At 48.9% G+C, this 27,885-nt stretch overlaps 1 protein-coding gene across 2 annotated transcripts in view; it reads left to right on the top strand.

Moving 5' to 3' along the window:
- DPYSL3 (dihydropyrimidinase like 3) overlaps positions 1–27,440 on the top strand; it is a 114,870-nt gene extending 87,430 nt beyond the window's left edge. For both annotated transcript variants that reach the window (XM_047867215.1, XM_047867222.1), the window contains exons 4-14: positions 467–631; positions 2,678–2,739; positions 3,655–3,735; positions 8,006–8,074; positions 10,957–11,077; positions 14,976–15,132; positions 15,814–15,955; positions 17,890–18,060; positions 19,298–19,477; positions 22,377–22,539; positions 24,123–27,440. In XM_047867215.1, coding sequence (XP_047723171.1) covers positions 467–631; positions 2,678–2,739; positions 3,655–3,735; positions 8,006–8,074; positions 10,957–11,077; positions 14,976–15,132; positions 15,814–15,955; positions 17,890–18,060; positions 19,298–19,477; positions 22,377–22,539; positions 24,123–24,211 — 1,400 coding nt within the window. In that variant the 3' untranslated portion in view covers positions 24,212–27,440. The remainder of the gene's footprint in view (positions 1–466; positions 632–2,677; positions 2,740–3,654; positions 3,736–8,005; positions 8,075–10,956; positions 11,078–14,975; positions 15,133–15,813; positions 15,956–17,889; positions 18,061–19,297; positions 19,478–22,376; positions 22,540–24,122) is intronic.
- Positions 27,441–27,885: the final 445 nt, after the last annotated feature.

Raw genomic sequence — 27,885 nt, 5'->3', positions numbered from 1 at the left:
CATAAATTTGAAGTCCCTCCTTCCACCCGTAGAAGGGAGTCTGACTTTCTTCACTAGCAGTGACTTCCCGTAATACTGGCAATAATGGCACATGGTGGACATTCATTGACATTTATTGAGCACTTACTATGTGCCAGGCATCAGGTGAGATACTTTTCATGCATTTTCCCTTTGAATCATATAACACAATTAGAAGGAAGGCACTATGACACTCCATCCTCCATCTCCCTGAGCACCCATTTCAAGGATAAAAAAACCGAGGTTTAGAGAGGCTAGTAGTTTGTCCAAGAGCAACATGGGTAAGTGACAGTTCAATTATCAGCCATCTGGAAACTGCCTGAGAACACTTTGTAAGGTTAATTCCACGCTCAGGAAGTGGAGGCTTTGCAGCCCTAGCTAAGCACGTGGGAGCAGGGGAGCAATGGCTGGATCCGTGAGTTACCCATCTGGGGCCTCTGTTGTTCAGTTGACCACGTGGTGCCTGAGCCCGAGGCCAGCCTAACCGAGGCCTATGAGAAGTGGCGAGAGTGGGCAGATGGGAAGAGCTGCTGTGACTATGCCTTGCACGTGGACATCACCCACTGGAACGACAGCGTCAAGCAGGAGGTGCAGAACCTCATCAAGGACAAAGGTGAGCCTCTGTGCGCCCCCCCCCCCTCCCCCCTTCTCTTTGCTTGGAGTCTGGAACCTTGAGCTAGGTGCTAGGTGCAGGGCGACTGCTGTGTTCCAGGCACCTTGTGTTAATGTATGCCATCTTGCTCCCTCCAGGGTCCCCACAAAGAAGATTCTTCTCCTCACTTTGCAGATGGAGAGCCTGAGGCTCAGAATAAGTGGCCCAGGCTCACAGAGCTAGTAAGCAGTAGCTATACCCAAAGTCTATGCCCTTCGTCTCCACACGGCCCTGCCTGTTTTACAGAGGAAGAAACTGAGGCCAGGAGAGGCTAACATCTTACAGAAGGTCACAAAGCTACCAAATATGAGAGCAGGAATTTTTGACCTTTGTAACTTTCACCGCAAAGATCAAACCACTACTGTTCTAAAACAGTGGCATCCTCAGAAAAGGCCGCGGCATTTCTGGGGGCGAAGATGCGTTCTTACCCAGGCTAGGAGCTTAGGACATGGAAACGTGTGTGTGTGTGTCCCCTCAGTGAGCACATGACTTATGTTTCCTTGTCCTTGATCATCAGATATTTCACATACACGCACCGCCCCCCATACACGCACACAGACATGCAATATGCTGGGCATCATCACATCGCCTGGGGGATTTAGGGAAGTATGGGAATGGTCTCCCTTGAACGTTCAGGGCAAAAGGAAGCAGGCCAGTAAAGAGGAACAGGAAAAATGCTGCAAGGTGCAGAATATTATTGTAATAGTATTAGCCTCATACTAATTATATTACAATATTAGTACTAATGAATGCTAGCATAGTAACATACACTGTTATAACACTAACCTAGTGATCCTATTACCAGTGAGCTGCCTTAATGCAGATGCCGAGTGCAGTGGAAGAGAGTGTGCTCCGGGTTGGAGGGGAGAGGATGGGTTCCCAGAGGATGAGGTTTTTCTTTCCATCTCCCCTCACCCCGCCCCCAAGCTCTGCTCAGACCTTCCTGATACAGGATGTGGAAGTAACCCCCTTCTTTCTTGTGATGCCTCTCACTCCGGGCATCTCCAGTGGGATAGAAAATGGAATGGCCTTAACACCCACTTCTCTGCCAAAGGGCCCGGGTCATTCCGCGGATGACAAAGAGGCTTATGGGAAGGGTAGTGTTGGGAAAAGCTGCCCTGAGCTGAACCACTCTGGGTCGGGAAGTTCTCAAATTACAACCCACTTTTGGCCTGGAACAATGTGGGCTGAGATGGCCCTAATGGTTGGAGACCAAAATTATCCGCCTTTCCTCAAAATGATTCTCTGTTCCCTAGCCCTACCTACTTATATAAATTACTATATTAATGGTTTACTTTGGGGTGAAAAATTAAATAACTCTTTCCTAGCAACGCTTACAACTTGGATATTTAAGCATAAGGTGGACCTTGACCTCTGCCCATCAGCTCTGTAGTTTCCCGAGGCCATGGTCGCTGTCTTAGAGGCAATAGCCGGCAAGGCTTCGTGTAGAGCAGGCATTCATTAAGCAGTGAAATAAACCCAATCCCAGGAGCTCCATTAATGAAGCTCAAGTATGTGCCAGGTCTGGTGCTAAGAGTTAGGTATGTGTTGGCTCATTTAATGTTTCCAGCTGCCTTATGAAGCAGGCTATTGTAAATTTTCCATTTTACAGGTGAGGAAACCAAGAGGCGAGGTATTCCCAGCTCGCTGAGCTAGAATGTGGTGCAGCCGCAGTGTGTGAGCCTGACTCGTGTGCTACAGTGATTCTCAATGAAAAAATACTGCCTCGAGCAGCAGCCAAGCTTGCTGACCCTCTGGGGAGGGGAATGGGGGTTAGGGGGCAAGGCAAGAAAGAGGCACAGAAGAGCCTGTTCTGCTGTGACCCCACGTAGGCATTGTTGTTTTTCTAGGTGCGGGGAGAATGGAGAATGGGAAGCATCTGCTTTATATTGGACAGGTGCCCATAATGCACTCGGTCGGGCCCCATGGGCGATGAGAGCAAAGGATAGAGAGTGCTTGGGCTAATGTTGTCTTCCTCCTGTTCTCCCTCCCTTCCCTCTCTTGCAGGGGTTAACTCCTTCATGGTTTACATGGCCTATAAGGATTTGTATCAAGTGTCCAACACAGAGGTAACAAGCCATTGCTGTGTGGTTTGGGGTATCTGGATGGGTTTCCTATTGTTGCTATGACCTTGGCTCTTTGAGCATTAGTCACTGTGGTCGCTGTGGGAGACTGCTGGGCCAGAGTGCTTCTTAGAGCCCTCGCAGTCCATGGCACTGCGAATAAATAAGGTAACAGGCAGGGTGCCCATGGCAGGGCAGACCAGGAGCTAGAATTTCCACTGGCAGCAGCTTTCTCCAAAGGATGGGAGGAAGGGTATGCCAAAATCTGTGTCTACCAAACAAGCCCTAAGCCCTGCAGGAGCTCAGCACAAGTGTGAGGTGCTATATCCTGCAAGACACAGGAGGGGTTAAGGAGGGGTTTCTGCTGTTTGGGGTAATAGCTTGCCCGTGACTCTCCCGAAGGCATTCTCGTGGCCTGTGTTGGTTTTAGACGAATCTCACGTTTTCAGAGGAAATTCAAGAAGTTAGTTCCCATGCCTCCTGGTTGGGAGGTGAAGGGAGGTCTGCCTTGGTGGGTTAAGAAATAGGGGTTTCAGCTTTTGCTTTAACTCCTGGCCAGGCTGTAGCAGCTTTCGGGAGCACTTGTGGAGAAGAATAGTGAAGGTCTATCTCAGCAAAATGGGAAATTATACCATTAAAAACGTGTGCTGGAGGCAGAGTTAAAGTCTCGACAGCACTTTGTTACATGTTTGCCCTGCCGAGGAGACATGACCCGTTCTTTGTATAGACGGTTTCCTGGAGTTCCTTTGGACTCGCACTCTTTGGTCATGCATATTTTAGTCTGTATTTCTCGCTCTAATCGCTGGTTTCCTCTGGTTCTCCTCATTTGGTTTTTTTATGGCTCTAGTGAGTGACCCTTGTGTGAAGTTGCTGGAAGCATCCGTGCCTTGTGAAGGTGACAATGAGTCCTTTCTCTTGCAGCTGTACGAGATCTTCACCTGTCTGGGAGAGCTGGGAGCCATTGCGCAAGTTCATGCTGAGAACGGGGATATCATCGCCCAGGTGATGTTGTGCAGCTCCCCGGAGCACGCTGTCTGCATGAGCTCTGGTCTTCAGCCCATCTCTCTCCTCATTCCTTCAGTATTGCTTGAGCTCTTAATGTGTGCAAGGCACGCTCATAAACGCTGTGCTAAAAACAGAACCTGCCCCAACAACCTCCCAATCTAGGAGGAGGGAAAAAGGTGAAATGAAGACAAGTTGAGGGAGAAAGGGGAGGCCGCTCTAAAACAGGGAGCCGTCTGGCCATACTGGGGAATCAGAAAAGGCATCGCGGGAGAGGTTTTCAAATTGGACCATTTAAGTGGGAGAGCATGGCTGATTCTCTTTTCGAAGTGAGTCCAAGCTACGTGACATTCTCTGCCCCAGAGAAAAACCGTAAGGCAGCACGTCTCAGAAATCTCATCCAGGACTGCGGAACTCACGGCTTTAGATAATAAAGAACGTAGGTCTGTGGGGATCAGATGCCCCACTGGTTTCCTAGAAGTTGGACTGAGAAACCCGACGCAGGAGTGAGGAAAGTGAGGCCCCAAGGCCCAAAGTGATCATTTGTGAGGAAGCAGAAAGCACTCTCTCCATCTCCTGGGTCGCTTAATGGGCTGGATGCACAGATGTCTCTTAGCCAGGGTTTTGTACATGTCAGAAGCATTCAAGATTGGCCCCCACTAGGAGGAAGCAGCCAGAAGAGTGGGAGCTCTCTCGGTCCATTTAATAACCTTCACAGAAAAATCCATTACTCATTCTTTCAAAGAGTATTTCCTGTGCATTTTGTGCCAGGCACAAGGCTACTGAGGTGAGCCCCCAACAGACGCATTCCTTAGAGTTGCCCAAGAGTTGGTGAATGTGGTCAGCAGGGGTGTGGGAACAGTGTGGGGCCGACTCTTGTCTCGGCCCCACTGGCCTCCAGCAGCAGGTACCCTCTGGCGAACACTGACTACGGTAGGCACTGGGAAGTGCTCTAGCACATTTTCACTTGATCTGCCCTGCACCCTTGAAAGATGGCTGCTCTCTGCCTGGTTTTGTAGATGAGCATATTGGGCTCAGAGGATCAAGTCACGGGCCCAGGTATCACAGCCAGTAACTGGAAGAAAATCTTAGCTCAAAGGGTGGCTCAGTGGGCATCCTCCCCCAGAGTTGGTGTGTCCTGGGCCCTTTGCTCCCCCAGTCCGGCTGCAGGACCTCCGCGAGGCAGCGTCCCCACAGAGCCGGGCTCCAGCTGTTACCATTGCAGACGCTGGATGTTGTCTCACCAGTGGAGGAGGTGAGCTGAATGTGTCGTTTCCTCTTGCTGACCAAGGAGATTAATTAGTCAGGTCCCTGACAGCCTTCTCCCACGTCCCCCACACACCCAGAGATAATGAAATCATTTTCCAAAGAGGGTCCAGTGTCTGTGGGAGGCATCCTGGTCGTGTTAGGGCTGTTACTCCTCCTCTTTCTCCACGTTTTTAGTGCAGCAGCCAGAGGCCCCAGCCCTCTCTCCAGATGCCCTAGAAACCAAACTCCCTGCTACTTCCTTCTAAGCCCTGTGGAGGCAGACAGGTTGCCATTGCTAAGCCCCTTGTCCAGCTTCCTCTTGTGGCTCCACAGCACAGATATATTTCTGGTTCCCTCCGCCCCCACTCTTCCCTACCTTGTGAAAGATCTCTTCTCAGTCAGGGAAAGAATAAGGGCGTTTTTCCACTTGGATGAGTTTCTTGTGTGTGTTTATTACATGGAGGTGGAGCCGAAAGATTTTATCATGTTGTCTAAATGAAGGCAGCTGCTGTACTCAGAGTTTAGGCAAATGTCACCAAAGAGCGAGAAGAAATCTCTCTCAAGGATACCCACGATGGACATTTTCAACAGTTTCAGGCTGGCAGGGCATTCTGAGAGCACAGCATCTTGAGCTCGTCATCTGACAGTATTTATTGAGCACCTACTATGTGCCAAGCCTTGGGGAGGGAAGATGAAAATGACAGGGTCCCTTTCCTCATGGAGTAAACCAAAATTGTATCCTGCCCCAAACCGTGATGTGATTACAGCAATGATCAGTGCCCCAAGGAGCCCACTGCTCCTGCACCCAGGTAAGCTGGCTTCACTGGGTCTTTGCATGCCCTTCCTGACCTCCCAGCTCTAGGAACACCATGGCCTTTAAGAATGGGACTTCTCAGGGACACCTGGGTGGCTCAATCGGTTAAGCCTCCAACTTCGGCTCAGGTTCATCAGTTCGAACCCCACGTCAGGCTCTGTGCTGACAGCTCAGAGCCTGGAGCCTACTTTGGATTCCGGGACTCCCTCTCTCTCTGCCCCTTCTCTCCTTGCACTCTGTCTCTCTCTCAAAAAATAAATAAATGTTAAAAAAAAAGAATGGACTTCCCAGCATGAGCAGTGCATTGAAATCACCTGTGGAGCTTAGGGATTCCTGAGATTCTCCAACTTCCAGAGATTCTGATTTAGGAGGTCAGTAGTAAACTTCAGGCAAGCATAATTTGAAAAAGTTCCCTTGATGATTTGAATGTGCTTGGAAACCACCTCTGGAGCAAGCTTCCTCCCATGTGCCATCCCAGCCCTCTTGAACATGAGCGTCCTATGAGACAGGAGAAGCTTTGGTTGGACACCTCAACCTTTGTGTGACTTGAGGAGGCAAAGCAGGGTGGAAACTCACCAGCGTTCAGAAGAAATCGTATTCAGTCTAAGGCTCCATAAATGGAACAGTAAGAATGAAAAGTGAACTTGGCTGTAACAATCAGCCTCTGGCCCTTGTTTTAATCCTGCATAGCTGGACACTGTGACCATTTCACTGCTCACAGCAGCTTGAAATATATGACATGCGTCTTTCTTCCTACACCTTAAGCAAAATTTATATTACTCAAAGCAAAACAAAACAAAACAACAAAACAAAACCAAACAAAACCAAGAAAAACTAGATTTTCTTTTCCAGAAAGAAGGAATCCCTTCCCTTCTAAACATCTCATAGTTTCGAAGTGAAATGAGGTTTCGTTCCCTTCACTCTCTGTCCTCCCTCTCCCTCCCTGCCAGGGCAGGGTTTCATTGGATTTGGCCTTAGCATTTTGGGAGCAAAGGCCAGCCAAACTGCAGATATGGAGGCTTAGGATTTCTGCCAATTCCAATTAGCCCACGTGTGTGCTCACTGCCCAGCCACCTGCTTCTTCCAGAAAGCTGGCCAGAAGTCTGAAGAATTTAGCCATTAGCTGTGAGGGGTGCGCAGTTCTGCCACAAAACAACCTAATTAAATAGAATCCGACCCAAAGAGTAACTCAGTTAATGCTGTTTGGAGGCATTATTTTGTCTGGTTTAATTCTGAGTCCATTTACTTCAGCCATAAATTCAAACCACAAAATAGCCTCGGGGCTTTGTTACAGTGCAGATTCCTAGAATTTAGCCTCTGTATTTTGACTTGGAGAAGACCACAGAGCTGCTCAGCCAGGAAAGGCAACCCAGGGGATTCTGATGTAGGTGGTAGGTGTACCAGACCTTGGGAGACACAGCATGAAACTGTCAGCAGTAAGTGAGCTGGTGTGACTTTTGATGTGTCATGTAGAAAAAAAAAAAAAAATGATCCTCTAACAGACTGCCATCCTTTTAATTTAAAAAAGCCACCCTTGGGGCGCCTGGGTGGCGCAGTCGTTTAAGCGTCCGACTTCAGCCAGGTCACGATCTCGCGGTCCGTGAGTTTGAGCCCCGCGTCGGGCTCTGGGCTGATGGCTCAGAGCCTGGAGCCTGTTTCCGATTCTGTGTCTCCCTCTCTCTCTGCCCCTCCCCCGCTCATGCTCTGTCTCTCTCTGTCCCAAAAATAAAATAATAAACATTGAAAAAAAAAAAAAAGCCACCCTTAAATGATTTTTTTCTCCTCTTATTTAAGACTTGACCCTATTTCGCAATTCCAGATAGAGCATTAACAAATGTATTCAACATACGCATTTTATTCTTTTTGTTCCCTTGAACACTTCTTCAGATTAAAATACACCAGCACATCGGGGCGCCTGGGTGGCGCAGTCGGTTAAGCGTCCGACTTCAGCCAGGTCACGATCTCGCGGTCCGTGAGTTCGAGCCCCGCGTCGGGCTCTGGGTTGATGGCTCAGAGCCTGGAGCCTGTTTCCGATTCTGTGACTCCCTCTCTCTCTGCCCCTCCCCCGTTCATGCTCTGTCTCTCTCTGTCCCAAAAATAAATAAACGTTGAAAAAAAAAAAAAAATTTTTAAAATACACCAGCACAGCTTTTCTAGACCTCAGTGGAGCTTATCTCAAAACTGGTCTGTGTTCTCATCTCATTGTAGGAGCAAACCCGGATGTTGGAAATGGGGATAACTGGTCCGGAAGGCCATGTGCTGAGCAGACCAGAGGAGGTGAGTTGCACGGGGGCTGGGGGATGGAGGAGGGGCAGGTGCTCTGCTTTCCAGCATCTTCTGGGAGACTCCTCTTAACTGCAGTACCTTATGGCTGCTGCTCATTTGAGGGTTTGTGTTCAGCCCGCCTTTCCTAGGCACATGTGCACACGGTGTATATGAGCAAGTATTGCTGGAAGGTGAGAGTCTCTGTGAATACCAGATAGCAATCCCGGAACCTTTTCTCCAAAGACCACTTCTGACTGACCCAACTCAGGGGACTCTGAGAAATGGAATGTAGGGGAAATGTTTACTTCTGATCCCCTAATCTCTCTAAAGATAACACGGGTTGGAGTGTACTCCACAGTTATTCAGCTGGAGAGGTAAATCCCCAAATCCTTTCTTAATCAGTGTTAATCTTAAAGACATGTCCATGTTATATTCTGAGTCCTGCAAAATAAAATATTAGCGATATGGATAGTAGGGGGAGTGGGCGTCTCACAGACATTATGTCTGTCGCTTTGTGTGATGAAGTCCAGGTATGGGAGTTTCCCACGTGTAAGATGGGTGGTGAATAGTGACTTCTTAACCCCTGACGAGTGAATAAAAGGTCACTAGTGGCTGATTGCATGTGTTTGGGATGTCGGCAGCTTCAGCTGCTGACACAGGACACAGAGTAGGGACTTGGCTGCCCGTGTGGCTGACAGCATATTGGCTTTGGGAGGCCAGCCTGGGGTTGGCACCTGGGGTGTGTTGAGAGCCCTCTGTGTGAGTGAAGGGAGCCTGGCTCTTGCTTTGTTATCCCCAGCCCCACACTCTACAGCAGGTAAGAGGAGGCAGAACCAGACGTCCGTGTATCCCTGTTGCCCATCTCTTCTAGAGGCTTTATAAAATGAAAATGTAACACACATACAGAAAAGTGCCCCAATCATAAAGATACAAGGGGTTTTCACAAGCCGAATACACTTGTGTAACCAGCACCCACTTGGAGAAGCAGAGCACTGTCAGAACCCCAGAAACTCCTCTGTGTCTAATGATATCATTTCCCAGTTAAAATAATTTATACCTATTTCATAATATGTATTATGGGTCCTTTCTATGGAGCCCTAGCTCATACCTGGAACTGTGCTGATTACCTCAGTTGTCCTTGCTGCTGCTCTGGGCAGTTGGTAGTGTTGCTGGTGGAAGAAACTGAAGCTCAGAGAGGTTAAGCTACTGGCTGCTTCCATGTGAAGGATTGGAAAGCTGTTTACATGCTGTGAGTAGGGCCAGAGTGATCAGCACTGTTGGTGAAACTTTTCCTAAATGCTGGTCATTGTAGCAATTTGCTGGCAAGATTGATTCCTGTAGCAGCAGCCAGGGGATTTCTGAGCAAAGTCTATTTTTGTTCCCTGGTTTGTTTTTCCAACCCCCCCTTCCCCCCCCACCCCACTCCTGTTCCCGTCTCCTTTTTAGTAAAAAGCCTCTCTGCCGCAGATCTGGACAATCCTGGAAACCCTTTTGGGTGAAGCTGGAGGGTGATGTAACCTTCCAAAGATAGTCATGCTGTCAAGGTCCTGGAAACTTGCTGTGCCACGAGGGCACGGGATCACGGGTGCCAGGACCAAGGGCGTGGGGAGTGGCGTGGTCAGCACAGGTGTAAAGAGGGTGGGATGGGCGTAGGAGGGACCTACCCCTCTTCAAGGCAGAGCACACCCGGCCACCTTCTCCAGTGATGCTGTGCAGAGAGCTGAACCCCAGGTTTGCTCCAGAAGTCTGGGCGATGCAGGGAGGTGGCCACATTCGCCTGTGGTCAGGGGCTCCAGGGCCCATCCCTTTGGAACAAAGGGCAGCTTGGGAACCGCCAGCAGGGCCCTGCCAAGTTTTAGAGTCTGTCGGCTGAGCCGCACCCACCAAGGGCAGTGGCTGGTTTACATTATGCAAGCACCGGGCATCTGCACGCTATTTTTGGTATTTTTAAAAGTGATGGGTTGCATAGGCTAACCAGAATGTCATATCCATCCAAAAAGGAGCTGCTGCTGATTGAATGGGAGAACACTAGTATCTCTGCTGCGGGCTGAATAGGACTGAGTTGGGCTTTGGGCAGCAACACAGGCTCTCTCACCCCCGTAGGGATGTGATCGGCAGTAAGACCAGTAGCCAGCCTGCGAGGACCAGGAGTGGGGCACTTGCCTTAAAGGATGAACCCATAATCACAACAGCCCTGTGTGCCAGGTCCTGTCACTCTTCCCCCTTGGTAGACTGGAAACTGAGATTTGGGGAGGTTGTGTAACGTACCTCAGGTCACCCAGCTTCTAGCTGGCAGAACCAGAACTCCAACCCAGGCTGTTTGAGTGAGCCTGAGCTCTAAAGACCCTGCTTTGTTGATAAAGTAAGGGGAGACTCATTATTTCTTCCTGAAAAAATTCAGCCGAGTTGGTTAGCACATGTGAACATATAGATTCTACTTTCGGGTGGGAAGAAATAGATAATAAGAGAAGTCTCTGCTGAGAAGCCTGGGAATTACTAGTGTAAGAAATGCCTTGTGGGATTGCCATTGCTGACCACCCGTTGCTGCAGGAAAGGATTGATGTCTAATTGCCTTTACTGGTTAATGCTGACATATTGGTGTTGGGATTGTGTTTTGCCAGAGAATCTGCCTGGGAAGATTGGCGAGCAAAGGCTTCCATCACAGGCAGACGTTGGGATAATCACAGGGAGAGAGAGAGAACCATCCAAGGGAAGTGAGGGCGAGGCTCTGAGAAGCCAAGTGAATCGCCCCAGCTTTGGATCCAAGGACTCTCACTCCAGATCTTGTAGGCTTTCAAGCACTGTGCCGCACTACCGGCTCAGTTTGTGGAGGCAGGGGAGTGGCTCTCCGGGAGGCTCATGCTTGTCTTGACTCCTGGGACTTCTTTTTGCAGCTGGAAGCTGAGGCTGTGTTCCGTGCCATCACCATCGCCAGCCAAACCAACTGTCCACTCTACGTCACAAAGGTCATGAGCAAGAGTGCGGCTGACATCATCTCCCAAGCCAGGAAAAAAGGTGATTGGTGTTCCCAAGAGCTCGGAACCAGTCATGTGGCTCCCCTCCACCTCCCCTCCGCCCCAGCTCCCCTGCTGTTCTGTACAAACGGTGCCTGTTTTGCTCATTGCCGCACTGTCTGGGAAACCCTTCCTCCGAGTTAGCCCAGGTGATCTTTTTGGCGTCCCGGGTGGATGGCAGGCCCCTGGCATTGCTCCTGCTTGTCAGATGAGTTAACTAGACTTAGGAAGGGTGAGTGGTTTGTCCGAGATAGGACAGCTTCAATCACTTCTTTGAGACTTGGTGCATCTTTCTCCCTCCCTTTGATCCTTCATTGTCAGTTCCTGTTATCTGAGCTTTATAAATGGACACGCTAGTCAAGATTATACTGGGGGCAGAAGTAAAAGATCCAACTCAAATGGACTTAAACAAGCAAAAGTAAATTATTGGTTGGGAGTGTTTCAGGCATAGCTGGATCAAGGGGTTTAAACAGTGATTTGGGGCTCTATCACTGTTCCTCCTCTCTTGCCTCTGCTTTCCTCTCTGTTGGCTTTTTATTTAGTGTGAACAGTGACAAGAATAAATGTTAAGAGGCACCTGTTGTCCTCCACACTTGACAGGAGGTGCATAATGAGGAAGTAGAGTCTATTTTTTCCAATAGCTCAAGCCAGAGTGCCCAGGAGAACTGTGATTGCCTTGGCTTGGGTCATCGGCCCGTTCCTGAATCAGTATCTGCTCTGGGGATGGTGTGATTGATTGTCCAGGGTTGAGGGCAGAGTGCAGGGGCAGGGTCCCACCACCTGAGCCATACAGATTAGCACAGGTCATTTTGGGAAAGGGGCTGAATGGGTCTCTAAAGCACACCTAGTGGCCCTTCATGCCCCAGGGCTTCTATGCCCTTCATGCCCCAGGGCTTTGTCCCCACCTCCTTCTGACTTGGGCTGCTTTCCTCCATTGCTGTTAACTTGGGCTTCAGTTGTTGCTCATCTGGTGCTAAGCAGAAGTTTACTGTCACTTCAGAGCTTTCTTTTATGCCTTTGTTCTGGTCTCCAGTGACACACTAAAGGGCTCACTTGAGAACAGAGTGTGGTTGAGAGCCTGCAGGTGTAGGGCCCTGTGTTTGGTTGGGAGAGAAGATTTACTAGGCCCCTGTGTATGATCATTACCACTGTAATGGAGAGCCAGTCTGGGGGGGCTCATCTACCAAATTCTGCATGTAAGTGGCTGGGGTGGCTAAAAATAGTCCCACCGACTCTGACGGCTGAGTGTTCAGTCGTCTGCCTTTCCGGAAAAGGGCACCCTTTTCTTCTGGGGCGGGGTGGGGGGGGGGATTCTTCCTACTTGTCTAGACAGTCTTTGTTGCTAGCACATTCTGGGGCATCTCCTGCCGTACCCTGCTCACAGTAAGCCTGCTGGTTTTCTTTTCCTGCTTTTAAATGTCTCAACATGACATGGTGTGGTTGCTCCACTGGGTGTGAGTCACTGGGCGAGAACCAGGAAAGGAGCCCAATCTTCCTTACCCATTCTTGGAGAAAGGCAAAAAAAAAAAAAAAAAAAAAAAAAAAGAAAAATGCATGGGGAACACCTCTACCATTTCTCCAAGACTCCCTCTCTCTACCACACTCCCTCTCTCAGGCCTTTGGCTCCTGGCTACATCCTCCCTCGAAGCTATTCTCAGGATTGCCCGAGGGTCTCGAGGACAGGGTGTTTCAGCTATGTGCTGGGTCTTATTTTAAACCCATGGAGAAAGATTCCTCACCCTCGGCCTTCTGGCTCATAGTGGTCTCGCATAAAGAGCTTGTACAGCTGTGTCTCCCAGGTAGCAGGGTGGCCTTGTTCCCATGTTGAAACCTTGACTCCTGATGTGGAAGCCAGTAAACGTCCCAGGACCTGTTCTTCTCGGGGAAGGAGTCGAGAGTACAAGAGCAGGAAGAGAGTGTAGTGGGGTTCACTCTTCCCTCCTGAGCCCAAGTCCCAGTGTATTCAGTTACCAAGTCGTCTTCTTTTTTTTTTTTTTTTTAAGTTTATTTATGTGTGTGTGTGTGTGTGAGAGAGAGAGAGAGAGAGAGAGAGAGAGAGAGAGAGAGAGAGAAAGCACAAGCAGGGGAGGGGCAGAGAGAGAGAATCCCAAGCAGGGTTCGCACTGTCATCCCAGAACCCCATGGGGGGCTTGAACTCATGAACCATGAGATCATGTCCTGAGCTGAAATCAAGAGTCAGATGCTTAACTGAGTGAGCCACCCAGGTGCCCCCAGTCACCAGTGTTCTCTTAAGTAGCTCTGTATGGTTGCTCAGAATTAATATTAGGAATCCACAGTTAAAGGAGGACCAGCCGTATGCCCTGCACTGACATAAATACTTAAGATTTAGTATTCTGTAGAATTGTCAAAGAACCCTGAGAAATAAATAGCCTTTATCATCCCCATTTTTCAGATTGAAAAATTATTATCCCCGTTTTTCTTATTGAAGCACAGTGTGTCAGGATCTCCCAGTTGGGAGAGCTCGTATTCAAACCCAACTATAATTACAATTTTTCTTATTCTACTCTTCCATCTAAAGATAGTCCAATGGGAGAGTTCTTCTACTTTAAAGATTGTTTTTCTCTTAATAGTACCTGAGGGCTTGTCTTGACTTTTTCTTTCTTTCTTTCTTTGTGGTTCTGTATGCTTTAGTTGGGTAAATAGTTTTAGAGAGCCCTTAAAATTCTCATTAGTCTTGTGTGGCTCCTTTTTCCAGCCATCCCAAAGAGCAGGGCCGTCATAGATGAATCATTGTCATTGCTTCCTTCTTTTGCCCATGGCAGGCATCACAAATCAATCTTCACTCTTGTAATGACACCAGAAGCATATTTAGAATTCTTTCGATAAAAAATTCCAGGGAACCGAAACAAATAGATTGGAGTTGAAGGAAGGCAAGACCTACTTATAATTTTGGCTATAGAGCCTTCCTAAACTTTGACATTGTGAGGAACTTGAATGTGGGAGATGGAGGACTGAAGCTGGTGAAATCCAGGGCTTTATGGACCATTTTTTGCCCAAGATTCTGGCACAGAGAAACTTGGTACTAACCAACCTTCTATGAGACAGCATTTACCTTCTGTCTCTTTATCCCTTCTTCTTTAAGAAGGTCAGCTCAGATCAGTTTATTTCCCAGTATCCCTCCTCCCCACTGCTTGTTTTGGGCGAATAAGCCCCAAATTCCAGACACAGAGTCTAAGGAGCGAGCCCCATCTTTGATGTGTCCCAGGTTTTATCGGGTGTCCTTGAGCAGATCACTCCTTGCTTTAGGTTACGGAGTAAGAGGCACGATGGAAAGATCATGAGAGCCTGTTATCCAAGGGAGTGGACTTGACTTTGTGGAACCAAAGCATTTCCTTGCAACAAGCATGATCTAGCAGTTCCCAGTGATGCAGGCACGTTGGGGGTTTAGGCCCCTACCATGGGAAGGAATATCAGTAGCATAAGGAAATCGCTTTCACTGAGCATCTGAGTATCTGTGTGCCAGATACTTTGTATGTATCAAATCCTTTCATTTTCAGAAGCCTGAGAAGTAGACATAGTCTTATGCATCATTCCAAGACTGATCTAGTCCACATTTTAATATTTCCGAAATGTTGATGAATCTCGTAATCAGTATACATTTTTTGTTTTGCCTCAAATATTAATTTGCCTCAGGGTTTGGGAATTAAAGCTGCGTCTTATAACCAACGGCTTCTTGTGAACTAGGGAATGCAAAATTGTTCATGTTTAGCAGATAGAAAAGCAGAGGCTTAGAGAAGGTGGGCGCATGGACTTGAACCCAGGCCTACCTGTTTTCAGAGCCACAGCCTCGAGTAGGGCTAGGGGCTATGATTACCTGACCCAGGCCTGGAGCAGCACATATGTTATGCAAACCCACCGCCTGTTTCCTACCCTTCCAGGGAACGTGGTCTTTGGTGAGCCCATCACTGCCAGTCTTGGCACAGATGGAACCCATTACTGGAGCAAGAACTGGGCTAAGGCAGCTGCATTTGTGACATCCCCGCCTCTGAGCCCTGACCCGACCACTCCCGACTACATCAACTCCTTGCTGGCCAGGTTGGTGTGGGATTGGCAAGCAGCACGTATCACGTAGAAACATCATGGGGCTAGGGGAGGGATGAGGACTGGAGCAGCCCATCCATCAGCTAGGCTGGGGTCTGCCGTGAGGAAAACACATGGAGAATTCCCCTGCAGTCCTGAGCACAGACAGCGGGCTCTTCCCTGTCGTGTTTTATAAATTACCAACCGTAGCCATATTAATAATGGGAATAGCGGTTTACACATATGATGTGCCAAGCACTGTGTGAGGCTACGCACATAGTCTCATGGTTCCTTATGATAACTATGAGTGAGGGACTGTCGTCTCCACTTCACAGGCTAAACAACTAAGGGTCAGGCCATTTGCCTACTTTGAACAGCACCTAAGCGAAATTACAGGGAGTCTCGTTTGCTGGTGCCCCCCGAGGACATACAGGACCAGTCGCATCATTTGTTTGGGTCCCTTTTATTTCGTTACACAGAGATGATCTAACCCTGCCCCCTCGTTTTCCAGATGGGCTGTCTGAGCCCCAGGGAGGGAGAGAACTCACTTACACTCACACAGCTGGTAAGAGGTACAGAAAGGATTTTAAACTCAAGTCTTAGCTTCCAAATGCTGACATTGGACACTCGACTCTTGTCCCCCGTGGTGACTCTAGCCACCTCTCTGGTTTACATGGAGCTTTTTTCCTTTGCCAGTGGAGACCTGCAGCTCTCTGGGAGTGCCCACTGCACCTTCAGCACTGCCCAGAAAGCCATTGGGAAGGACAACTTCACAGCCATCCCCGAGGGCACCAATGGTGTGGAAGAGCGGATGTCTGTCATCTGGGACAAGGCTGTGGTAAGGATCAAGATCATGGGATGGGGGCCAGGGCCAGATCAGCATCGCCTGCTGTTGCTGCTTTTTTAGGTGAACGCTCACGCCTGCTGAGATGTTTCTGGAACCAGGTGTCTCAGGTGGTTTAGGAATGTTGCTTCTAGAGAGATGAATGTTGAGATTTTGACAAGATCTCCTTATCTAGACTGGGAACTAGGAAGCAAACATGCAGATCCTTCATCTGATGTAACCCCTTGAAATGGTAAACAGGGGGTCTGTGTCCAAGAGACCCAAGTCAACTTGCTCATCAAGGATGCTCTTGACTGAGTGTGTGGTTATCCAGGCTGTACAAGTGATTGCCCACCAGTGTCTTTTGACATTGGCCTGGTTTTATTTTCCTTAATAACATAACAGAGCCTGACAAAAGAGCTGTGCAAATGAAGGCTGGACCAAAGGTTTTAGTAAAATTAATAATTAACTCATTATTAAGTTAGTTGATCACTTCCTTTTCCTTTTATTTCATTTTTTTTAAGATTTTATTTTTAAGTAATCTCTGTACTCATTGTGAGGCTTGAACTCACAACCCCAAGATCAAGAGTCACATACTCTACCAGCTGAGCCAACCAGGAGCCCCACTTCTCTTATTTTAAAATCTCTAGGGGCGCCTGGGTGGCTCAGTCGGTTTAGCGGCCGACTTCGGCTCAAGTCATGATCTCGCGGTCCGTGAGTTCGAGCCCCGCGTCAGGCTCTGTGCTGACAGCTCAGAGCCTGGAGCCTGTTTCAGATTCTGTGTCTCCCTCTCTCTGACCCTCCCCTGTTCATGCTCTGTCTCTCCCTGTCTCAAAAATAAATAAAACATTAAAAAAAATTTTTTAGATCTCTAAAGCCACTCATTTCTGAGCTACATGCATTGCATATAAACTAATGCCTCATTCATCTACCCAGTGTAAGCCACCAAGTTTCTCTCCTCGTCTTCACTCCTAGGAAGCTCAAAGCTAGATTTGAAACTAAATTCTTTTTACTGTATCCAGAATTTTTTTGTTTTGTGAGGAGGAAAAGCGTAAGTATTTTTGTCTCTCATATAGATTTTTATTTTTTAAAACATGGTCATGTATTTATGAACATACATGCACAGTTCTCTTGGTCTATGTGGAATTGTTAAAAATAATATATATATATGTGTATGTATATGTATATATATATATATATACATATATAATATTTTAATTACCCACATATACACTCTTATTAAAGAGCACTTGGAAAGCATAGAAAAGCACACATACAAAAGAAAACAAAAGTCAGTCAATAATTCCAGAACCCAGGGTTAACCATGGTTATCATTTGGGTGAGGCTCTTCTGTATTTATCCTATGACCATGCAAATACAAACACATATCTAAAAAATAGGCTCATAACCACATTAGTTTTTACTAGGAAATTTATAATTCTTTTTCTTTTAAATGCATTTGTGCTTTTATAATGTTTATTTTTGAGAGAGAGAGACAGACAGACAGAGAGTGAGAGACAGAGAGTGAGTTGGGGAGGGGCAGAGAGAGGGAGACACAGGATCCAAAGCAGGTTCAAGGTTCTGAGCTGTCAGCACAGAGCCCGATGTGGGGCTCGAACTCACAAACTGAGATCATGACCTGAGCTGAAGTTGGACATTTAACCTACTGAGCCACCCAGATGCCCCTGTAATTCTTTTTGGAATGTGAAGGCAAAGAAGTAACCGTATGCACATATCCAGGAAAAAACGCCCATTTCAGGAGCAGTTAACTGCCTCCTCCTGTAGCCATGTGTTAACTAACCGTTTTGCCTGGCAGCCAGAAAGGCACAGCCAGCTGTTCGGCTTGTGGGTCGGCTTCTGTGCTCATCTTCTCAGGGGCCCGTCTGTGATCACCCTGCCCCGAGCTCAGAAGCCCTGCACTGACTTTTCTTCTTTTGGTATTCCAATAGGCCACAGGGAAAATGGACGAAAACCAGTTTGTGGCTGTGACAAGCACAAATGCCGCCAAGATCTTCAACCTGTATCCCCGCAAGGGAAGAATATCTGTGGGTTCTGACAGCGACCTGGTGATCTGGGATCCAGATGCGGTGAAGATCGTCTCTGCCAAGAACCACCAGTCGGTAAGGCTCGCGCTGGCGGGAGAGGAGCAGAACGGAGAAGGTGTGCACGGAACTCGGTTGGGAGAGACATGTAGATGTGGGGTACCCCCGGCCACCTGGGCCAGGATGGGCCGCAGTGACAAACCCTCCCAATTCTCAGGGATGTAACGCCTCAGCAGGTTATTTCTCCCGGCTGAGTCAGCAGAGGGCCCCTCCCAGCTCGGTCACTCAGACAGGGAGGCACCGTCTCCACACGCGAGTCCGTGATGGCTGAGGCCGGCGACCTGGTCGTGGTCCCTGGAGAACTGGCTTGGAAGCTTTCCTTAGACAAGTGGTACCCATCACTTCCTCTCATGCCGCACCGGCCACAGCCAGTCCTGGGCTTCCCCTCACCCCAGGAGGGCAGGCAGTGCAGCGATCCCCTGTACCTAGAAGGAGAAAGAACAGAGAAAAACTTGAACAGCACTGACACCGTCCTCATGAGGACTTTGACGTGGAGGTAATAATTAAAGCCCGGTACCTAAGGGAAAGGGCTTAATCCTTGTTAGTAAAAAGAGTTAGTATTTTTAAAGCATTTACGTTTCAGGCAGTGGAGCGTGCTTTTTTAATTCCCGGAATCTCCGTAATAGTCTTCTACAGGTAGACACTGTTACCATCCCCGTTTTATAGATAAGGAAAGGGAGGTGCAGAGAAATTAAATAATTTATGCAGCAAGTAAATGGTGAAGTTAGGACACACACCCCACAACTGGACTCCAAGCCGATGTCCTTAACCCTTTACGATAATGCCTTGCACTTGTTGAATAAATGAAGATAGTAGAGAGAAATCCCATCTTGGGAGGGGATGGCCTTTGTTTAGACATTGAGTCACATCACATTATTCATTTCCGGGCTAGTGGAGACCTAAGGGTCATCCAGCCCACCTACTCACCCACCCCATACAAGAGTGCCAAACACAGCATCCCCGAGAGTTCCCGAGCTTCTCTTTGAGCACCGCCAGTGACAAAAAGTACTTCTGCATGAGGGCCTTACCAAAGACTGATGCTTGTCTATGCTGGCAAGTCTAGTCTCTACTGTCTCCCCCTGGTGGCTTGTGCCCATGAAGAGCTCACAGATGGCGTTGTAAGCTTTTCCTGGCTTCCCTGGTGCTTTGGCCATAGTGATGCCAAAGGCAGGGTCCCAAGCACAGGAAAACCACATACCTCTCCGCCCCATCCTGTGCCCACAACTGTGGCTTTGCCCCTCACCCCCGTCTCTAGGCTGCAGAGTATAACATCTTTGAAGGGCTGGAGCTGCGTGGGGCTCCTCTGGTGGTCATCTGCCAGGGCAAGATCATGCTGGAAGACGGCAACCTGCACGTGACCCAAGGGGCCGGCCGCTTCATCCCCTGCAGCCCTTTCTCGGACTACGTCTACAAGCGTATTAAAGCTCGGAGGAAGGTGAGAACAGCTGGTGGAGCCTGGGGGTGGGGGAAGGGGCTTTGCCCCATTCAGGCATGGGGATGGTACCCAGGAGATCAGGAGGGCTCTGTATGCTGTAGACCTTCCCAAGGAAATTCTCAGCAGTGGCCTCTTCCCAAGAGACTACTGCACAGATGTAAGGTACTATAAACTGGGGGTTTCCAAAGCTTTTTTTGGCCCAAGAAACCTTTTTTTCAAATGACTTTCCTCCACGTTTATAGTATTTTTAATTAAAATAATTTGAAATTATAATAATTGAAAATAATGTTTATATGTATATTTTTAGGGTTTTTTTTTATAAAAGTTTATTTATTTTGAGAGAGAGAGAGCATGCATGCACAAGCACAGGAGGGGCAGAGAGAGAAAGGGAGTCCTAAGGAGGTTCTGTATTGTCAGCCCAATGTGGGGCTTGATCCCACGAACCATGAGATCATGACCTGAGTCAAAACCAAGAGTTGGACACTTAACCTACTGAGCCAACCAGAAGCCCCAATGTTATATAGGTTTAGAAAATAACTAAGGCTTACAGTGAGAATTAGCAGCCCACACCCACCCCTCCCGGTCCCATCTCTTCCATTGTTGCTCTAGAGGCCAAATGTTTGTAACTCTTTTATCTAGTTGTATGGTTCACATAAAACCTTGTGTGTGACCCTGGTTTCATAGACAGGTAGAAAAACAGATATGCAGATGCCTATTTATTCTGTATGTATCTACCTACCTACCTACCTATCCACCTACACTTTTTAAAAAAATTTTTTTTTTAACGTTTTTATTTATTTTTGGGACAGAGAGAGACAGAGCATGAATGGGGGAGGGGCAGAGAGAGAGGGAGACACCGAATCGGAAACAGGCTCCAGGCTCCGAGCCATCAGCCCAGAGCCTGACGCGGGGCTCGAACTCACGGACCGCGAGATCGTGACCTGGCTGAAGTCGGACGCTCAACCGACTGCGCCACCCAGGCGCCCCCCACCTACACTTTACAAACCAATCAGCTCCAGTTGATATAGGGGTGAGGCCCAGAACCTTGTTTTTTTTTTCAGCCCCTGCTACCCCCACACCAATCACAAGGTCACCTTCCAGTAAGGTTTGGGCTCCACAGAGCAGGGTTAAATCAGCCTTGGGATGGGGTGGAATTTTAGCCCTGGTTCCAACCTTGTCTGTTGGAAGACACACGGTCATGCATGCACATGGGATGGGTCAGAAGGAGTCATGATGGTGAGGTTGGGGGCTGGAGGCAGGAGTTTGGGCACACACCACAGTGGCCATTAGAGAGAGGTTCATGGAAATTCCATATGCAAGCACCCCATCCCTCTCCCAGACCCCCCAGTGATCCCACCGACTGGTCACCCAGCTCCCAGGGGAGGCTTCCAGCCTCCCCACCAGAGGCAGCTACCAGCCCTGTCTGTGAGGACCAGCTTCTTCCTGCCGGCCGGAAGTCTCCCTCCCTAAGGTCAACCAGCTCCTTCCGTTCCGCTCCCTGCACGCGCACAGAACGAGGTGCACATCTTTTAGGGCATGTGTGTGTTTCCCGACTCCTCTGTCGTGTAGTCTCAATATCCCTGTAGCCTCCACTGTTTACTTCATGACCACGTTTTAAATCCCTCCACCGTTCTTACCTCTTTATTAGCGACCGTTTAAAGTTACGTGGGATGGAATAAAATTCCACACGCCAGGTTTGGCCTGATAGAGAACAGAATGAAACCCAACCTCCCATGTACATCATCTCTTGATTTCCATTAATGTGACTTAGATCCTGCACCCAAAGAAATGTCGATGGTCTGGAGGCTTTTCAGGGAACACGGAAATAGAGATGGCCCCACCCGAATCGTCAGCACCTGCAAACGTGAAGAGCTTTGCCCCTGTGCCTGCACCGGGGTTGTGAACACGGGGCAGGGAAGGCTCTGTGGTAGAGCCTGCCCCGCACTGTTGGGCTCCTCTGCAGCCAGTGGGAGGACGTGGTTGGAGGCGGTGTGTGTCCCATAGACCGTGAGCCGGCTGGGGGAGGGGAAAGGTGTTGTGTGACCCTTCCCCCCAGCTCATGGCAGCAGGCCTAGCACAGCACACACCCACGGCTGGTGTTGCTGGCTGGCTGCTCAGTTCCAGGTCGGGTTCACAGCCACAGCCAGAAGCCTGTGGATCAGACCACAGGATACTCACTTTGAGGTTTGGCACCTCTGCTCTGTGCTAAGGAGCGTGTAGGGGGGGGCTCCCACGGGATCTCACATCTACCAGCACTTACGACCTTGTCCCAAACTGCTGCCCTCCCTGCTCCCTCTGCTCTGGTGTGCAGGTGGTCCTTCCGTCCCTAACCTTTCCTTCCACCTGCTTCCTCTGCTGGGAACGCTGCCTTCCACACCGGTCCTCTGCACCTCTCAGCCTTCTCCTTCCCTCAACCCCAGCCCCACAACACAACAGGCTCCTTTGTTCCTTAAGAGTGAGGCTAACCTGGGGCATCTGGGTGGCTCAGTCGGTTAACCGTCCGACCTCGGCTTAGGTCATGATCTCACAGTTCGTGGGTTCGAGCCCCATGTCGGGCTCTGTGCTGACAGCTTGGAGCCTGGAGCCTGTTTCAGAGTCTGTGTCTCCCTCTCTCTCTGCCCGTCTCCTTCTTGGGTTTTCCCTCTCTCTTGTCTCTCAAAAATAAATAAACATGAAAAAATACTTTAAAAAAGCAAAGCCTACCTGTTTCAAGAGGTCTCCACTGACCTGTTGCACCGTCACTCTGTCCTCACACCCCTCTTATGTTCCTTCTTTCCTTCAAATAACTCTCTTATTTTCTGGCTCCCATTACACACTTAATTCACTCATTTATCTCGGCTACCTGGCACAGACCTTAAATGCTGACAGAATAAAGGGTGACGTGCTTTCTCTGCTGCAGATGGCAGACCTGCACGCCGTCCCGAGGGGCATGTATGACGGGCCAGTGTTTGACCTGACCACCACTCCCAAAGGGGGCACCCCCGCGGGCTCCACCCGGGGCTCTCCCACACGGCCCAACCCGCCCGTGAGGAACCTCCACCAGTCGGGATTCAGCCTGTCGGGTGAGTGGATGGTGCCGGAGGGTGAGCAGGGAGGAAGGAAGGGGACAAGGGAGGAGCAGCCCCTACGAGCTGGCAGGACACTTGTAGGGAGAGGGTGCCTGGAGCAAGCAGGAAGCTATGCCGAATCAAGAGAGTCCTGCTGAGAAGGCAACATAAGGCTCAGGGAGGTCAAGGGTCAGGTTTAAATGATGACCGGGTCTGCTTAGACATCACATCTGGTGGGGTGGGGGCAAGATGTTTTCCATTATGAATCGAGGGTGATTTTCCACAGGAGACGGTGGGAGCTGTGTATGGAGGTGTTCTGTCTGTTTGCCCGGGGTTAAAGCTCAGATGGCAGTAGATTCTTCTAACCTGGCATATTTATTTATTTTATTTATAAAAAAATATTTATTTATTTTTGGGAGAGTGCAAGTGGGAGAGGGGCAGAGCGGGGGACAGAGGGTCTGAAGTGGGTTCTGCGTTGACAACAGCAACCCTGATGTGGGACTTGAACTCATGAACCGTGAGATCATGACTTGAGCCGATATCAGACGCTTAACCACCTGAGCTGCTCCGGTGCCCCTAACCTGGCGTTTTTCCTGTCCTCTCCCCTTTCTCGTATTGATGATAGTGCTAGAAGTAGATGCTGTTGATTAAGTACTTACCCTGGGGTAGCCGTACCATTCACCTAGTCTTTAAGAACGGATATTAGCAGAAAATAATTATCTACTTGCTCCATAACCAGTAGTCTTAAAGAGGGGAGAAAAATAAATGGAGATTTGCGTGTCTATGATGAACAATCGAAGTGTGAGGGAAACACGACGATAAGGGACAGGGACAGGTAAAGAGGAAACAGGTATCGGGGAAGAGGAGTAAGGAATGGCAGAAGCAGGAGAAAGAGGGTAAAAAAAATCAAGGGGGAGACAGAGACAGGGGAGGGAGGCAAAAGGAAAGGGCTGAAAGTTTGGAGGTGACGTCGCCACAGGTAAGGTTATGTTTGTCACAATATTTGCTGCCAGTGTGGCTGCCATTTTGAATCGCTCCCTGGCTGACGTCATCCTTACAATTTCGGCCGCTTCTCTGTGAAGGACACGAGTACGTGCACATCAGGGTTTCCTTTTGTGCCGAGGCCGCAGGGGCCCCGACCCTCACCAGGCCAAGCTGTGACACCTTGGGCAACTTGCCTCACTTCTCACAGCCTCAGTCACTGCCTCTGTGAAATGGGGATAATAACAGTAGCTTCCTCAAAGGATAGTGGTGAGGACAAAGTCAGGTATCTGAGGATACGAGGACACATTCCTTGTCGCAGCGGATGTAAGCAGTGATTTCTCCTACCTTAAGGAATGCTTTTCTTAAGTATCATTTTTATGATGCTGAGACGGTATCTATAAGAAACCTAGCTTTTCCTGGTGGAGACGGGATTCCGGGGGACGGTGGATATGAAATGTCTGGAATACTTGACACACCAGAATGGAAGTTTCTTGGGAGACGAGGCCAGGAAGGCACTTGCCAGCTGACACTCTGAAAATTAACCCAGTTTCTCTCTTGTCCACACCCCGCTCTCTCTCCCTTTTCTCTTTCTGGGAATGTCTTGCCCACTGCAGGCACCCAAGTGGATGAGGGGGTCCGCTCCGCCAGCAAGCGCATTGTGGCGCCCCCTGGAGGCCGTTCTAACATCACGTCCCTGAGTTAAGCGACCCCTCCTCACAGAGAGGGGCAGAAGCAAGAAGAGATTTTCTTGAAGCCAAAATGGTACACCGATATTTAAGAAGGAAAGCGAATCCAAACAGTTGTGATCTAAAGAATCAATAAGCCTCAAGCCTTATGTTTCTCCAATGCTACACTCGCTTGCCTAGCTTTACGAATATTGCTTTTGTTTTCTGTTTATGCATAGCCTTGATTTGTTGGACCCTGCCTCCCCCCATTTACATGCATGCAATCAGGCTACTAAGGTAAAAGAGTCTGCTATATAGTGTTGAGAGCGTGTGTAGTGCTGCATCTTATGACAAGGGGACAGACGAAGCTGGGATGCCAGGAAAATCAACAAAAGGGACGTGGTTATTTGGGGTGAGGGGGTGGGGGGAGGCCAGAGCGAGGCGGAAGGCTCAGAGGGCCTGGGGGAGGGGGTGTCCCGGGGAGGCGGGGGGGCGGGAGGGTGAGCATAAAGGGGCTTGTGTATTGTGTCGATGAAGCACGTTTATTTCCATAGAAGGTGGCCACCCTGGGGCAGCCGTTCCTTCATCACGGTCCCCAGGGTCTGCGGAGAAGGCAGGCAGGCAGGCAGTCTTCAGGTTCCAGCCTTTGTCACATCCCCTCCTAGATTTTATTCCTTTGAACCTTTTATTAAAAACACCAAAACCCAAGCATTACTTTCACTGCTCGATCGTGCCAGTGTGCGGGGTGGGGGGAGCACTTTCCCAGCGTTGCTTTCCAATTCTCTTTGCCCGGCTGGGAAGGAAGAGAGGGGATAGGAGACCACCCTTCTCCTCCTCCGTCCTGCCGGCCTCTTTGGTGCTGTTAAAAGGCAACAGCTGGGAGCGCACATAGGCCCCCGAGGCGGGTGGGGGCAGCCAATCTCACGCACCTCCCTGTAAACGTGCTGGAGGTCGCCTCTCCCCTTGGCTGGCGAAACCCAGAAGAGCCACGTGCATCCAGCGTTCCAAGTTAGGACGAGCCGAGGTGGGGCCAGGGAAGGGCTACTCTTGCTGGCGGTGAGTGGCTGCTTCTTTCAGTCTGGGGGTCCAGGCACATCTGTGATTGAATAGGATTGTTCATTTGCAAATATATGCACTTAGGTGTTCTCGAAGTTTTGCAACGAACAGGTGATCTCAGTTGAGATGGGAGTCACGGGAGCATTTGGGAAAGCGAGTCTCTTGAGCTGGGGGAGCATATCCTGGGACCGTGGGTCTGCTTTTCAGGTCTGAACCACCTGTCTCCCCTTCCTTTAGCACATCCTCCGGGGGAGCTTTTTGTTTCCGTCTAAAGTCTCCCAGGGTGAGTGGAAGTGACACGCAGTCTTGGGTGATGCGTGGAACCCCGTGTGCGTTTTTCCCCATCCTGCTGCTTCTGCAAATTCAATTTTGGAGCAAGTTCTGTGAGCCAGATGAGTATCTGTGGAACCAAGAGGCCCGTAGGCAGAATAAGTATATTCACCCTGGGATCCGACTTCTGTGCTTGGGGGATTCAGCTCGTAGAACCCGTAACCCTGTGTACCGGGTGCTTTGAAGAAACGAAGAGCAGGCCTCACACACCTGGCCATGATGTCTGACGGCAGGTTTCAATAAGCTGAAGACCAGAGAAAAGGGGACGACATAGGACTAAATATATCCAAGGAAGAGGATACCCCCCTTAGCAAGCCAATTATTGTTCTAGTCATGAAAAGGATCATTTCTCCTCCTAATAAGGAATCTTGCTATTTTAAGGCTTTTTCATGGTGTCTTTATTTTAAAGGAAATTTAGGGGGAGCATGTACCTTTTCCTTTAGAACTCAAAGATTTAGGGGCCTTTTGCAGAACTCAGAATGACAGTTTTTCGGGCAGAGGCAGATGGTCAGATCTGAAGCATGTACACTATTATACCGCAGGGGTGGGCTGGGCGGTCTGAGGTGTTGCAGTACCAGCCACAACCACCAGATGGAGGAAAAGACAAACTAGTGGCCTCCTCTTGTGTACCATCTGATACTGTTAAGTTAGCAGTTACTGTTACTTAAGCTGTTCTGTTAGCTACTGTTAACTTAGAGTCCAGCCCCTCCCTCCTTGACCTCTCTATGCCATGAAAATAACTCTTGCATGGCCAAATGGGTCATCTGCCCTGGGACTGCTGAATGAAGCATTCAACCAGAACTTCACATTCTACACAAGCTTTCTGTGCTGTGGGAACAACCACCTCTGATGCCTTCATGATGGGCAACATGATCTGGGGAAGCCTCTCTTTCTCCACTTACCATAAGTAACTTCCTAAGCACAGAGATTCCTAAGAACTTCAAGAAAACTCCCTTTATTTGCATCACTTTGATTTCTTGAACCTTGTCACTTTAGTTAAAATTATGTTCACCTATGTCCTGTTCCATAAGACACATCAAAGAGCTCTCCGTATACAAAGGGTTTAGGAAGAGAACATGATGCGAGTTGCATCCCTCTCAGAGTTCACGCCATCTCATCCAAGAGTGGAGGCCATGCTGGACCTTCCTCTCCTGCCCAAGCTTTCCTTTTTCCCTCTCTTCTCTTAGCCTGGCCCCTCTCTAAAGATGGCCTGCCTTCCCCCAACCTTCTCCCATTGTTCCCCAACCCAGGTGGCCATCATCTGAGTTCTGGGAGGGCCACCATCTTGGGTGGTTGAGAAGGTATTTGTGGAATCGTTAAATCAGCCAACCCGGCAGAAGTATTCTATTTCTATGTCTTCTAAAACTGGCAGTGTTGTTGTCATCACGAAAATGGGTTTTCTTCAAAGACCAGTCACCCTCTGGCCTTTTTCTTCATGCCTACACCCAGAGAGTCATGCTTTGCTGCAAAGGCCTTAATCCTAATCCTGGACTTCTGCTCACCCTGAGAAGCCCTTCCCAACTAGGGTGGATGAGCCCTGACTTTGGTTCTTGCCACAAGCTTCCCAGGCCTTCTCTCCCCTAGAAAACTCCAGCTTGAGTCCCAGATATACCCATGGGCTGTCCTCGGCAGCCAGCATTCATTGTAAAAGTTCCCTCCTTGGAAAATGGTGTGTGGGTGTTCAGTTCTGTGTCTGGTGAAAATGAACAGACCGTAAATCTCCCCGTGATCTGTGGTAGCTGTGAGGCAGCTCTGGGACGTGAAGAGCTGTTTGGTTTGAACCGTGAAGAAAACTGTGTTTTGAGTTTAGCTGAGATTAAAGAAAAAGTTCATCAAGTGACTGTTAATGTACACCTGGTTATTAAAATAACTATGAAATTACAGATGTTGTCCAGGTTTCTTCTGTGTGCGACGGGCCATTTCACTTGCAGTATTAAAATTGCACGGTAAAGGGAAATGGTTAATGAGGCGGGCAGATCTGATGAAAACAAGAGGTTTCCTGAGAAAATGTGGGGGGTTTCTGTGTTTTCAGTTGCAGTTGAGTTTTTGTTTTGGCTGCAGCGTTTGATGACCATTATTGAAACTTAGGAGAGTAAAGTTTTGTCTGTGGATCATCAAAGTTGGCATTAATGTAAAAGGCATCGCCATCTGAGATAAAGTCTGGCTGAGTCCAGTACAGATCCTGAAGGGGTTTCTTTCATTTGTTTTTTGGTCACCCCCATAAAGAATTTCTGCTTCTCCCTAAAAGCCTAGACTTGGAGAAGATTCAAACCAAGCATTTCCCAAAGCATATTCTGTCCCATACTGATTCCAGGTTGTCTGAGGA

Source organism: Prionailurus viverrinus, chromosome A1 (assembly GCF_022837055.1).
Source record: "Prionailurus viverrinus isolate Anna chromosome A1, UM_Priviv_1.0, whole genome shotgun sequence".
Classification (NCBI taxonomy): Eukaryota; Metazoa; Chordata; class Mammalia; order Carnivora; family Felidae; genus Prionailurus; species Prionailurus viverrinus.
The sequence above is the reverse complement of the archived record's forward strand: the minus strand, read 5'-3'. Positions and strand labels throughout refer to the sequence as shown.